The sequence below is a fragment of the Jaculus jaculus genome, chromosome 4 (assembly GCF_020740685.1).
Source record: "Jaculus jaculus isolate mJacJac1 chromosome 4, mJacJac1.mat.Y.cur, whole genome shotgun sequence".
Lineage (NCBI taxonomy): Eukaryota > Metazoa > Chordata > Mammalia > Rodentia > Dipodidae > Jaculus > Jaculus jaculus.
Genome location: NC_059105.1, coordinates 116296033 through 116311440, shown reverse-complemented (window position 1 = coordinate 116311440; position 15408 = coordinate 116296033). Strand labels below are relative to the sequence as shown.

At 41.2% G+C, this 15408-nt stretch overlaps 1 protein-coding gene across 2 annotated transcripts in view; it reads right to left on the bottom strand.

Moving 5' to 3' along the window:
• Nucleotides 1–15408, bottom strand: part of Nphp1 (nephrocystin 1) — an 84056-nt gene that overhangs the window by 38061 nt on the left and 30587 nt on the right. Inside the window, exons 7-9 of one of the 2 annotated variants that reach the window (XM_045148218.1) lie at nucleotides 15092–15207; nucleotides 14024–14066; nucleotides 12628–12715 (exon numbers count right to left, since the gene is read on the bottom strand). In XM_045148218.1, coding sequence (XP_045004153.1) covers nucleotides 12628–12715; nucleotides 14024–14066; nucleotides 15092–15207 — 247 coding nt within the window. The remainder of the gene's footprint in view (nucleotides 1–12627; nucleotides 12716–14023; nucleotides 14067–15091; nucleotides 15208–15408) is intronic. The other variant, XM_045148219.1, reaches the window with a different exon arrangement.

Sequence of the window (15408 nt, the reverse complement as noted above, 5' to 3'; positions counted from 1 at the left end):
AAGGAAAATATGTCCCCTGTTCATGTCAGCTTACAGTTCAGTGAGGGAAACACCAGCCACAAGGTAGACAAGGGAACTATTAAGGGTCCTTGAATAGATGGAAATAAGGAACCCTACATGACCATGGCAGGCAATCTGGGGAAGGATGGGAAAGATGTGGGCATTTTAGGGCAGACATGGGAAAATCTTTGCAGCACAGGTAACCTCAGAGCAGTTCTCGCATGAATAAGTGAACAGCTCAGGAACAAGGAGACACCTTGCTCCATAATTCTTCTTTAAAATGAGCTTATAGTCCCTGGTCCTGGTATCCTGTGCTGGAGGGTATGTGGGTGGTGAGTAGGCCAGATCCTTGTTCCCCAGCTCTTCCCAGTGAGCTTGCTGCAGAAGCAGGCCCCTTGATCCACCTTCCTGATTGAAGTGTCCCTGGGTCCCCAATTCCCAGATACCCTGCACCAGAGGGTACATGTGCAGATCCCTGTTTCCTGATCCCAGTAGGTGCTATTGTGCCTGGTCCCTGTGTGAGGGCTGTGGAAGCAGGCCTTTTGCTCAGGTATCCTGACTGGCCGCTGGGTACTGACATCCCTATCCACCTGAGTCAGAGTGTGCACAGGCCACTGCAGGAGCTGACCTTTTGCCTCTGGTTCTCCAGCTTCCTGGAGCCTGGTTCCCCAACCTGTGATCCCCATGTGCTGAAGAGTATGCGCAAGTAGACTGAGTGGGCCAGAGCTCCCAGTTCCCCAGGCACCTTTTATGTACCTGCAATTTCCACAATCTGGGCATCTGTAGTTATAACCCCATTGCACACCAGTACACCAATCCAGTTCACATTTAAAACAGAACACCCTCTGAAGATCCTACAAGGACAAAAACTTGCTTCTTCCTCCACAGAATAAAGCACCTCTCCAAGATGGGTAGACCTCAGTGCAAAAAAGCCAACAAAAGTCAGAAAACTGAGAGCTCTCTACTAAGAATGCCTAGTCCTAAAATGGAAGCTTCCAATAAAATCAATAGAAATTCAATCCCAAAATGAAAATACAGCAATCAATCAACCCTGATCAAAGGAATTACTGAAATGGAAGCAAACCATCAAAAAACCAACAATCATATCCTGGTGGTTTGATTCAGGTGTCCCCATAAACTTAGGTGTTCTCAATGCTAGGTTCCCAGCTGATGGAGATTTGGGAATTAACGCCACCTGGAGGGAGTGTATTGTTGGGGGCAGTTTTATGGGTGTTATAGCCTGTTTCCCCTTGCCAGTGTTTGGCACACTCTCCTGTTGCTATTGTCCACCTTATGTTGGCCGGGGGGCAGGGGTGATGTCCACCCTCTGCTCATGCCATTGTTTTTCCCTGCCATCGTGTAGGTCAAGCCTATAAACCAAACTAAACCTCTTTTTTCCCACAAACTGCTCTTGGTTAGGTAATTTATAATAGCAATGCAAACCTGACTGCAACAGTAAAGTGGTACCGAGGAGTAGGATTGCTGCTAGACACCTGACTGTGTGGCTTTGGTCTTTTGGAGCTGATTTTTAAAAGGAATATGGACGAATTTGAAACCTTGGCCTAAGAGATGCCTTGCAGTGCTGTAAGTACAGCTTGATGGACTATTCTGGTCAGAGGTAAAAGATCTGAATGCAATAAGAACTATGGACTGAAAGGTTTTGAGAAAGAGCTTTGCTTGGACGGGGCTAGCAGTTTGTGTGAGAAGCTTGCTCTTATGCCCATGTCCTGAGAAGTTGTACACGGTTGCTTTGCTTAGAAATGAACTGGTATGAGCAGAGGGATATGGCACAGAAAGAAAAACCTTTGGGTGAACCATTGCCCATTCAGCTGCTATTGAGATTAGAACCTTTGAGATTGGGCCAGCTGACCTGCACTGGGGCAACAGGAAGAATGTAGACTGTTCTGAAGGGGCCTGAGTGCTCAAGAGTATCCTGTTCTTCAAAGTCTGCTTTAGTCCCCTCTGGATCAACAAATTGGCATCCTACCTGGTATTGTGGAGTATAAGAAATACAGGAAAGAGAGGGTCATTGAGTTTGCAACATGGTCTTGTGTTTTTGAAATGGCCATGGGCAGTGAGAAGCAGGTTTGCTGGATGCCTGCATAGAGACCCAATGAGGCCATGAGGATGAACCGTGGATTGCAGTGGAAACCCAGTAGAGATGCCAGGATCACGAGATAGCTGCTATGGAAAGCTGCTGGTACCGATGACGTTTTCTGGGCCTGTGAGTAGCCTAGCTGGAGGGATGGAATTGTTGCTGGTTAGAATTATCAGACTTAGAGATTTGTTACTGGCTAGAGTTGTTGGACTTGGAGTTACAGTTTGATGCTTGCCCTGATTGTTTTAAATCTTGTATTGGCTGAATGTTTCTTTGGTATGCCCAATACCATCTTCTGCAGTGTGAATTTTTATTCTATGCCATTATGGGTTTTGTGAGGTTACTTTTTAGTATTATGGCTCAGTTAAAAGATCTTGGACTATGGGGATGTATGAACAACATTGGAACTGATAAAAACTATGGGGACTTTTAAAGTTGGACAAATACATTGCATTTTACATCATGTATGGTTACCAGTTTATGGGAGTCAGGGGTGGAATGTGGTGGTTTGATTCAGGTGTCCCCCATAAACTTAGGTGTTCTGAATGCTAGGTTCCCAGCTGATGGAGATTTGGGAATTAATGCCTCCTGGAGGGAGTATATTGTTAGGGGTAGGCTTATGGATGTTATAGCCAGTTTCCCCTTGTCAGTGTTTGGCATACTCTCCTGTTGCTATTGTCCACCTTATGTTGGCTAGGGGTCGATATCCACCCTCTGCTCATGCCATCATTTTCCCCTGCCATCGTGGAGCTTCCCCTCAACCCTGTAAGCCCAAATAAATCTCTTTTTCCCACAAGCTGCTCTTGGTTGGGTGATTTCTACCAGGCATGTGAACCTGACTACAATACATATCAATGAAATTAAACAGAATTATCTCTTAGAGCATTCAGCTTTTGACAGCAGGCTTAACTTGATTGAAGAAAATGTTAGAATTCTCAAACGAGATATGAATGAATTGAAGGTAAGTCAAGAAATGGAAGATCTCTAGGATATACAAAGAACTTAAAAAGTGAACACATAAGAAATCAAACAAGCCAATCAAAAAATGGGCTATAGAGCTATATAGAACATTCTCAAAGGAAGACATACGAATGACATATAAGCATCTACAAAAATATTCTACGTCACTAGTCATCAGGGAAATGCAGATTAAAACTACATTGAGATTCTATCTCACTCCTGTCAGATTGGCTACCATCATGAAAACAAATGGTCATAAATGTTGGCAGGGATGTGGAAAAGGAGGAACCCTTCTACACTGTTGGTGGGAATGCAATCTGGTCCACCCATTGTGGAAATCATTGTGGATGTTCCTAAAACAGCTAAAGATTGATCTACCATATGACCCAGCTATAGCACTCCTAGGCGTATATCCTAAGGACTCATCTCATTTCCTTAGAAGTATGTGCTCAACCATGTTTATTGCTGCTCAATTTATAATAGCTGGGAAATGGAACCAGCCTAGATGTCCCTCAACTGGTAAGTGGATAATGAAGATGTGGCACATTTATACAATGGAGTTCTACTCATTGGCAAAGAAAAATGAAGTTATGAAATTTGCAGAAAAATGGATGAATCTGGAAAGGATTATACTAGGTGAGGTAACCCAGGCCCAGAAAGCCAAGCGCCACATGTTCTCCCTCATATGTGGATCCTAGCTACAGATGATTGGGCTTCTGTGTGAGAAGGAAAAAACTCAGTAACAGAGGCCAGTAAGTTAAAAAGGAGATATAAAGGGAAGAGAAAGGAAGGGTGGAGGGTATTTAATAGGTTGGTATTGTATATATGTAAGTACAATGATTGAGATGGGGAGGGGATATGATAGAGAATGGAATTTCAAAGGGGAAAGTGGGATGGAGGGTATTACCATGGGATATTTTTTATAATCATGGAAAATGTTAATAAAAATTGAGAAAAAAAAAAAAGAAATGGAAGATCTCTCTAGTTGGGTGTGGTGGTATATGCCTTTAATTCTAGCACTTGGGAGGCAGAGGTAGGTGGATTACTGTAAGTTTAAGGCCACCCTGAAACTACATAGTGAATTCCAGGTCAGCCTGGGCTAGAAAGCAAGACCCTACATCGATAAAACAAAAAGAAAGAAAGAAGAAATGGAAGATCTCAACTACCTAATGATTAAGCTTAATGAAGACTTGATCAAATGCAAGACTGAATTCCAGGAAGCATCAAGAAAATCAGAACACGAACTGAAATCATACCTCAAAAAAGGGATGGGCATGATGTAAAATAAACCAACAGAAAGCAAAAATCAAATAGAGCTTATAAAAAGCCTCTCTGAATCCCTCACTGACAGAGTTAATAATGTGGATGACAGAAGTTCTGTCCTGGAAAATAAGACAGAAGAAATTGATCGGGAGGCCAAAAACTTCACTACATTCAACATATCAAGTGAACAGAATAGGAGGGAACTGTGGGACACCCTAAAATGACCAAACATCCTGATCATGGGTATAACAGAAGGAGACGAAATCCAAATCAGAGGCATAGAGAACATATACAATAAAATTATTGAGGGAAAATTTCCCAATCTCTCAAAAGAGAGGCCCATCCAGATGCAAGAAGCCCAAAGAACACCAGACAGGATCAAAGAAGAAACTCTCCAAGGCACATTGTAGTTAAAACTCGTAACAATGAAAACAAAGAGAAAGTGTTAAAAGCAACAAGAGAGAAATAACTCACAACATACAAAGGCAATTCCATCAGAATTACATCAGATTTCTCAATGGAAATCCTGAAAGCCAGAAGGGCCTGGAATGGAACACTTCAAAGTCTAAAAAACTATGGCTTCCAACCCAAGTTACTCTACCTAGCCAAACTATCCCTCCTAGTAGATCGTGAAAGGAAAACTTTCCATGAAAAAAGTCAACTCTATTATTATATGAACACAAAGCCAAACCTACAGAGAATACTTCAGGGAATACTCCACACAGAACAGTCAAACAACCAATCTCAAGAGCCAATAAGATCACAATAACCAAACAGCCCAGGCTCAAAAAAAAGTACAAAACACAATAAAGCACCAACCCCCCCAAAATGCCTCATCATAGCAGGGATTAATTCAAACCTCATAGTAAGAACCTTAAATATTAATGGTCTTGATCCACCCATCAAGACACAAGTTATCAGGGTAGATAAAAAAAATGGACCCTTGCACCAGCTATATTTTTTTAATTTTATTTTTTGGTTGTTTGAAGTAGGGTCTTGCTCTAGCTCAGTCTGACCTGGAATTCACTATGGCATCTCAGGGTGGCCTCAAACTTACTGCAATCCTCCTACCTCTGCCTCCCAAATGCTGGGATTAAAGGTGTGTGCCACTACACCCAGCTGAACTTGCTGTTTTCAAGAAACCCACCTCACCACTAAAGACAGACACCACCTCCGGGTGAAAGGACGGAAAATGATATTCCAAACAAATGGAAATTAAAAAATAAGCAGGTGTTGCTATATTAATATCTGATAAAATAGACTTCAAAAGTAATCAGAAAGGAAAAGAAGGCCACTTCTTACTCATCAAGAGAATGATCCAACATGAGGACATCACAATCATAAATCTATATGCACCAAACACAGGCACACCACAGTTTATAAAACAAAACCTACTTGACAACAAAACAGAAATAAACACCAACACCATCATAGTTGGAGACTTCAATACCCCACTATCGTCAATAGACAGATCATACAAGCAGAAAAGGAACAAGGAAATAACAGAGCTCAACAACATCATAGATCAACTAGACCTAATAGACATCTACAGAACTTTCCTCCCCAACTCTACAGAATGCACATTCTTCTCAGCAGCCCATGAAACCTTCTCCAAAATAGACCATATATTAGCCCACAAAGCATGCCTTCATCAAGTTAGGAAAATTGAAGTAACTTCCTGCATCATATCAGATCACAATGTTTTATAGCTAGAGATTAACAAGAGATACATCAAGAACTCCAGCAGCTACTGGAGACTAAACAATGCACTTTTAAACAATGAATGGGTTGTGGAAGAAATCAGTAAATAAATTGTAAAATTCCAACATTTATGGGACACAATGAAGGCAGTCCTAAGGGGAAAATTCATAGCTCTAAATGCCTTCATAACAAAGACAGAGCAATCCCAAATTAATAACATGACAGTTCACCTAAATGCACTGAAAAAAACAGGAATCCAACTCAAAGAGCTCTAGACAGAAAGAAATAATCAAGATCAGAGTAGAAATTAATGAATTGGAAACTAAGAAAACAATTTTAAAACTCAATGAAACAAAACTGGTATTTTGAAAAAAATAAACAAGATTGATAAACCGCTGGCCAATTTGATCAAGCAAAAAAAATAAGAGAGAAGTCTTAAATTAACAAAATCAAAAATGAAAAAGGAGTGATCACAACAGATATATGAAATTGAAAGAATCATTGGGGCATACTTTCAAAACCTCTACTCCACGAGATTAGATAGTCTAGAAGAAATGGATACATTCTTAGACATATACCACTGCCAAAACTAAATTCAGAGCAGATTAATCTCCTAAGCAAACCTATCATATCCATGGAGATTGAAAAGGTATTAAAAAACCTCCCCCAAAAGAAAAATCCAGGACCAGATTGCTTCTCAGCTGAATTCTATCAAACCTTCATTGAAGAACTATAACCAATTTTTCTCATGTTTCACTTAATCGGAGACCAGGGAATCCTCCCCAACTCCTTTTATTAAGCTAGCATCACCCTAATAAGACAGATTTGCAACAAGAAAACTATAGGCCTATATCTCTGATGAACTTAGATGCAAAGATCCTGAACAAATTCCTCACAAACTGAATTCAAAAACACATCAAAAGCATTATCTACCTTCATCAACTAGGCTTCATCCCAGTGATGCAGAGGTGGCTCAACATATGGAAACAGATCAATGTGGTACACTATATAAGTAAACTTAACTATCAGAACCACATTATCATCTCAATTGATGCAGAGAAGGCCTTTGACAAAATACAACACCACTTCATGAGCAAAACGCTGGAAAGAATAGGCATGGAAGCTTTATATTTCAACACAATAAAGGCTGTATATAAAATACACAAGCCTAAATAATTCTTAATGGGTAAAGACTCAAGGAGTTCCCACTGAGACTGGGAATAAGACAGGGGTGCCCATTTTCACCTCTGCTCTTCAACATACTACTAGAAGTACTGGCCCAAGGTATAAGACAGAAGAAAGAAAGAAAAGGGATTCAAATTGGAAAGGAAGAAGTTAGCCCTACTTGCAAATGACATGATCCTGTACATAAATGACCCAAAAATCTCAATCTCAAAACTTCTAAAGGTGATCAATTCCTCCAGTAAAGTGGTAACAATAGTGGCTCCGGCAATGGCAATAGCGGCCCCAGCAGTGGCGGATCCAGTAGCGGCAGCTTCAGAGGCAGCAGCAACAGATCCAGCAACAGCAGCTTCAGCAGCAGCAGCAGCAGCTTCAGAGGCAGTAGGGGCAGCTACAGAAGCAGCAGCAGCAGCTTTAGCAGCAGCGGCGACAGATCCAGCAATGGCAGCTTCAGCATCAGCAGTACTGGTTCCAGCAGCGGGGCTGCCGATCTGCAGGGCCACAGTTGCCAGCCTCAGTTTGCCCCACAGGAAAAGCCAGTGCCCAGCTCCAGAAATCAGGACAGCAGGCCAACGACCCAGCCAGCAACTTCACTGAGACCAAAATCATCCAAAAAGGTAACTGGGATTGGTTGCACCAAGGAAGGGTATCACTTAGTCACAAGCTGACATGGATCCCTCAACAGACCAGAAATCTTAACCTCTTTGTTGATAAAGGATCTGGTTGTTATAATAACTACTCTTGCATAAATATTTGGTGCTGATTTTGATTGAATGTGTATAGTGTTTAGTTAAATTTGAGAATCTACCTGTATTTTATTCCACTCAACCTACTTGAATACTCCCATAGCAGGGAAACTCAACCCCTAGGAACACCTTTGTAGATACTATGAGAGCCTTAAGAACCACACCTAACACCTTAAGCTCCTATCCTGAAGATATATATATCATCAAATCAATTGATACAGCTAAGAATACCTAGCTAGCTAGAATATCCAAGCAATAACTTAATCCAAGATGCAAAAATATATACATTATAACACAAGAAACACTAAAAAGCATGACAATATAAATGCACTTAATAGTATTAATGCATCAGAAATGACCTCCAGTGAGAACGAGTTAGAGGAATTGCCTGAGAAAGATCTCAAAAGAATGATTGTAAATATGTTCAAAGAAGTCAGAGAACAAATCAAAGGAGTCAAAGAGGAAATCAAAGGAATCAAAGAAGACGCAGGACACCAATTTCATGAAATAAAGAAGGCAATATAAGACAAAAATAAGGAAATAGAAATAATAAAGAAAAACGAGTCAGAATTACTAGCAATGAAGAACACAGTTAATGAAATAAAAAACTCTGCAGAAAATCTCACCAGTAGAATGGATGGAGGAGAGGACACAATATCTAAGCTAGAAGACCAGGTGGCAGATGTAATACAGGCCAACAAAGAGAAAGACAAACTTATAGAAAAGTATGAGTGGGAAAACAAATGATCATAAATGTTGGCGGGGATGTGGAAAAAGAGGAACCCTTCTACATTGCTGATGGGAATGCAATCTCGTCCAGCCATTGTGGAAATCAGTGTGGAGGTTCCTAAAACAGCTAAAGATTGATCTTCCATATGACCCAGCTACAGCACTCCTCGGCATATATCCTAAGGACTCATCTCATTTCCTTAGAAGTATGTGCTCAACCATGTTTATTGCTGCTCAATTTATAATAGCTGGGAAATGGAACCAGCCTAGATGTCCCTCAACTGGTGAGTGGATAATGAAGATGTGGCACATTTATACAATGGAGTTCTACTCATTGGCAAAGAAAAATGAAGTTATGAAATTTGCAGAAAAATGGATGGACCTGGAAAGGATTATACTAAGTGAGGTAACCCAGGCTCAGAAAGCCAAGCGCCACATGTTCTCCCTCATATGTGGATCCTAGCTACAGATGACTGGGCTTCTGTGTGAGAAGGAAAAAACTCTGTAGCAGAGGCCAATAAGTTAAAAAGGAGATATACAGGGAAGAGAAAGGAAGGGAGGAGGGTACTTAATAGGTTGGTATTGTATATATGTAAGTACAATGACTGAGATGAGGAGGTAATATGATGGAGAATGGAATTTCAAAGGGGAAAGTGTGAGGGGTTGATGGTGGGTATTACCATGCGATATTTTTTTTATAATCATGGAAAATGTTAATAAAAATTGATATTAATAAAAAAAAATATCAAACAACCCACTCACAAAGTGGGGCAGAGAACTGAATAGGGATTTCTCAGAGGAAGAATTACAAATGGTTAAGAAAATGTTCAACATCCATAACGATTAGGTAAATGCAAATTGAAACAACTATGAGATTCTACCTTATACCAGTAAGGATAGCAAACATTAAAAAATCAAATGAAATACTCAGGAGGCAGAGATAGGAGGATTGCCATGAGTTCAAGGCCACCCTGAGATGATAGAGTTAATTCCAGGTCTGCCAGGACCAGAGGGAGACCCTACCTCAAAAAACTAATAAACAACAACAACAACAAAAAAAAAAAAAACAAATAAAAGCAAATGTTGGCATGGATGTGGAGAAATAGGAACACTCATTCACTGTTGGTGGGAATGTAAGCTGGTTCAACCACTATGGAAATCAATATGGAGACTCCTGAAAGGGATGAATATAGTTACCAACAGACCCAGTTATTCCCTTATTGGGCATCTACCCTAAAAGCTCTATGCCTCAGTTCATAGATATTTGCTTAACCATGTTTCTAGCTGCTCAATTCATAATAGCTAAGAACTGGAATCAACCCAGATACCCATCACTGGATGAATGGATAACAAAGATGTGGTATATCTACCTGATGGAATGCTACTCAGCAGTAAGAAAAAATGACACAATGAAATTATTTTTTTGTTGTCTATGACTTTCATCTCTTCATTTTCTTTTTTTAATATATTTTATTTTTACTTATTTATTTGACAGAGAGAAAGGGGGAGAGAGAGGCACGCATGCAGAGAGAGAGAGAGAGAGAGAGAGATTGAGAGACCAGGGCCTCCCACCACTGCAAATGAACTCCAGACCCATGTGCCACCTTGTGCATCTGGCTTACATGGGACCTGGGGTATCAAACCTGGGTCTTTTGGCTTTGCACGCAGATGCCTTAACCATTAAGCCGTCCCTCCAGCTCCACAATGAAACTTGTAGAAAAATAATCACACTTAGAATAGATCATACTCAGTGAACTCACACAATCACAGAAAGACAATCCTTGCATGGTCTCACTCATCTGCAGTTCCTAACCTGGATCAGCCTGAGTTGTTGACATAGTTGATATGCATCTTGAGGCCTGGACAATAGGGAGGGTAGGGCTTAAGGGGAGGGGAAAGGTTGGGCAGGACACAAAACTGAACCCAAATTTAACTGGTACCACAGAAACCTATATCCCAGAAGATAGACTGAAAGGTTGAACCCTCAACAGGACCTTAGGAGAAACACCTGAATTGAAGGGCCCTGGAGAGGGTGTGATGAAGCCTAACCTTAAATTTTTCCTGGTTTTTTTAGCCCCCTTTCTTTTTCTTTTTTCTTTTCGCTTGGTGCTGGCCTGTAACTCCCAGTACCAGGATGTGGTTAACAACAACAATGAGCTTTTGATCAGAGAAACCTGAACGGTCTCCCAAAACAAGACAGATTTCTATCAGGGCACTTGATTACCCACCAGAAGTTAATGGTAAGACTCATACTGGTGAACCATATGTTCTCAGTACAGACCATGGAGAGACATCTAGTCCCCAGACAGCACATCTAGTGCTGGAAGCGCTACATGATCTACCAGGGGAAAGTGGTCAACATCTGTCTGAGCAACTCAATGTCTGAGCTACTCAGAAGGAAACAACCTGATGTGTTTCTCACACAGGTGCAATAGTGGCACACAGCCATGGTGGGTAGCCAACTGTTCTTGGATTGGCTAGCAGATCTGCTCAGTGGAAAGGAAACCATATCTAGAACTGGGAAACAAGTCAGAATCATATCCAGATAACAATTTTGATTTCCATTGTCAAGCTCCAACTAATATTGGGCTACAAGAGGGTTTGCACCCTTTAAATTCTCTCTAAATTAATAATGGTTATCCCATTTAACCTGAGCTGACTTCACTCTACATTGGAGAATCTGCTTCTCTTTTTGAGATGAGAGTAGGACCTGAGGAGATAAACAACCATCTCACTTCAGCCTGGCCCCAGTTGAAACCACAGAGGAACTAGGAAAATGAGCAAGAGTGCTGCTTTCTTGGGGAACCAGCACAAGGGTGAAGGAGACAGACACTGAGTACACTTAACACCTACTAACCAGAGATCCAGAGGCTCCTAAGTCCCCATCACTGAAGCAGATTTAAAACACACTCATCATGGCTCAGGGAATTTTGTGGAAGAGGGAGTAGAAAGATTGTTAGAGTCACAGTTGGAACATTATGCACCAAGACATTGCCTCTCTCCCATAACTGACTGCTGCCCCCACACAAACTGCATGACCAATGAGGAGGGCCTCTTTGGAAAAGAGGCAGAGATAAGGGAAAGGATTGCACCAACATGTGTTGTTTATATACTAAGTATGTCCATAACTAATAAAAATAGATTTTTAAAAAATGAGCTTATAGCTGGGCATGGTGGCACATGCCTTTAATCCCAGCACTTGGGAGGCAGAGGTAGGAGGTTTGCCATGAGTTCAAGGCCACCCTGAGACTCTGTAGTGAATTCCAGATCAGTTTGGGCTAGAGTGAGACCCCACCTCGAAAAACCAAAAAAAAAAAAAACAATAAAAAAAAACAACAACAAAAAGAGCTTATAGTCAGGTGTGGTGGCACATGCCTTTAATTCCAGCACTCAGGAGGCAGAGGTAGGAGGATCGCCGTGAGTTTGAGGCCACCCTAAGACTCCATAGTGAATTCCAGGTCAGCCTGGGCTAGAGTGAGACCCTACCTAGAGAAATAAAAAAAAAAAAAAGAGCTTATAGACAAAAGTTGTCAAGTGCTGGTAAACCTGTGAGTAAATAATGAAATCAAAGCATCACATGGAGATGACTTTTTGGGATAGTTTTGCTATAAAGAAGAGCAAATACCAGGAGGCTCTGGCTCCCATGGGATGGGTCTTAGGGGCTGGTCCTTAAAGGCTGCTGTATGACGTGTCCTGATAGTGATTGGTAAATGAACCAGTAGATGAAAGGCAGGGAGATGTAGGCAGGTAACTAAAGAGTTGTGCTTCTGAAATAAGGAAAGAGCTGGAACCCAGATGACCTCTGGCAGATCAGGGATCCTGGCTCACTGCCACAGGGAAGAGGAAAAGGTAAGATTCAGCATTTTCTACATCTTGCTTTGGTTACAGCAAAAAATGTAAGACTCCAACTTTGGCTACTTAACTATAAGAGTGTGGAAGCCACATTACCTTCCTCTAGCATCTGGGAGAGGGTAGAAGGCCGGAACCCTGCTGGAATAGCCCCCATCGTGGTTAACACATCAACAGTGTTGATCTGCTGAATACAGAAAAAATGATATTGATTTTCTGGTTCCTTGCCTCTATGGTTCTTTAACACTATAGTAACTATAGCTACCCCCCCCCCGAAGGAAAATACAAAGCATATAGACTTTAGGGGGGAATATTACAGTGTAAGCCCCAATATCTGAGAAGATGGCACTCATCATGAATCCTGGCTTCTCTAAGGACCTTACACTGTGCCTGGGGTTCTAGACCAGCTATTTCAATATATCCTTGAGCAAAATGTACCCACTCATGGCCTGCTCCATGGTATACTGCTGTTTAATAGATGAGTTCCTATTACAACTGATATGCACTTCAGAACTAATGGGTTTTGTGTGTGTGTGTACATGAACACCCACCCACTCATACACAGGTATGCCCTTATAAATAATTAGTGGAGCAAGAAGTCAGGAAGACTATTTACTACATTGTTAATGGTGATTACTTATGGGGGGAAAGATTTTCATTTTGTTATATAATTTCTAAAAAGATAGAAGTAAGATAATTTTTTACTTTTCAGTGCTTTTAAAGGGTTTTAAGTAGTAGTTAAATTTAACAAGTCTTTAAACAAATGATAAGAAATTCATGTAGGAACACTAAGAATAACCCCAAATTCTTAAATCATATCATGAATGAGATTACTTATTATGTTATATTCAAAAAAATCTATCATAGAAGTTGTTAATTAAAAAAAAATTAAAAATTACCAAAAAAAAACCTACTGGAACTGGGTTTGATGGTGCACACCTTTAATCCTAGCACGTGGAAGGCAGAGGTAGGAGGATCACTATGAGTTCAAGGCCTCTCTGACACTACATAGTCACTTGGACTAGAGGGAGACCCTATCTCAAAAACAAACAAACAAAGCACAATCTACCAGGAAGTAGTAATAGTAGCATGGGCTTATTAAACCAAAAATATGGGCTGGAGAGATGGCTTAGTGGTTAAGGCACATGCCTGCAAAGCCTTAGGACCCAGGTTTGATTCTCCAGGTCCCACATAAGCCAGATGCACGTGCATCTGGAGTTCATTTGCAGTGGCTTGAGGCCCTGGTGCACCCATTCTTACTCTCTCTCTCTCTGTCTCAAAAAAAAAAAAAAAAATCTTTCAAACCAGAAATACATGTTTTGTGTCTATACTTGCCATGCCCTGCACCCAGTTTAAGATCTGTGCCATCTTCAATAGTCTCTTGAATCTGAACTCAATCAAAACTACTAGGTAATGAACCAGATAGGTCTCACTTGTCAAATACATTAGTAAACATTAAATCTGAGACATCATTAATAAAGCAGGAGATACTGACCTCTGAGATCGCTTTTTGAAGAGCGCTCCAATGGGAATCAGTTCTAGGGAAAGAAAATGGCAAGATAAGTACAGGTACAGGTTCTACCTATCTACTCCACTGGGGAGTGAATTAATCAAAGAATATAACTGTCTGTCCACTCTGGAAACTAAACAGTCTCTGGGTGAAGCCAGGCTAAACTAAATGCATTAAGAATGATAAAATTTGGGCTGGAGAGATGGCCTAGCGGTTAAGCGCTTGCCTGTGAAGCCTAAGGACCCCGGTTCAAGGTTCAGTTCCCCAGGTCCCACGTTAGCCAGATGCACAAGGGGGCGCATGCGTCTGGAGTTCGTTTGCAGAGGCTGGAAGCCCTGGCGCGCCCATTCTCTCTCTCTCCCTCTATCTGTCTTTCTTTCTGTGTCTGTCGCTCTCAAATAAATAAATAAATAATTTTTTAAAAAAAAGAATGATAAAATTAAAGCAGTAGGTCTGGAGAAATGTCATAGCAGTTAAGGCATTTGCCTGCGAAGCCAAAGGACCCAGGTTCAATTCCTAGGCCCCATGTAAGCCAGATGCACAAGGGGCACATGCATCTGGAGTTTGTCTGCAGTGGCCAAAGGCCCTGGCATACCCATTCTCTTTCTGCCTGTCTCTCTTTTACCTCTCTCTGCTTGCAAATAAATAAAATTTTTAAAAAAGTTAAAGCAGTAGTGACAATTAAGCAAGTAGGAATAGCTGTCAATGTGTAGGCTGTGTCTATTTAAAGAAGGTGTTGAGGGCTGGGGAGATGGCCTAGCGGTTAAGCGCTTGCCTGTGAAGTCTAAGGACCCCGGTTCGAGGCTCGGTTCCCCAGGTCCCACGTTAGCCAGATGCACAAGGGGGTGCACGAGTCTGGAGTTCGTTTGCAGAGGCTGGAAGCCCTGGTGCACCCATTCTCTCTCTCTCCCTCTATCTGTCTTTCTCTCTGTGTCTGTCGCTCTCAAATAAATAAATAAATAAAATTTTAAAGAAAGTGTTGAATTGTCTAAAGTAGTAAAAGTACACAAATAAGTTTCCCAATGCTTCTTTGCCATCTTTTCACCCCTGTACCTTGGCTTTACTTCAGCTCCATCTGCAGTTTCATCCACCACCTCTACGTCCTCTTCACTGTCCTCTTTACTGACCTCCTCACTGGATTCTCGGCTGTCTTCTTCCTTATAATAGGGCTAGAGAATCAATGGCGTACAAAGTGACTCAATTAATGAGAAAATCAACCAACAAAAATACTAGTATTATAAAACATATTCCAGTATTGATGGGAATTTGTATGTGGTAGGAGAATTTTTTAACACATAGTTGATAATTTCACTATCTGAAAAGATGTCAGAATCAGGCATGGTAATTCCAGCACTTGGGAAACTGGGATA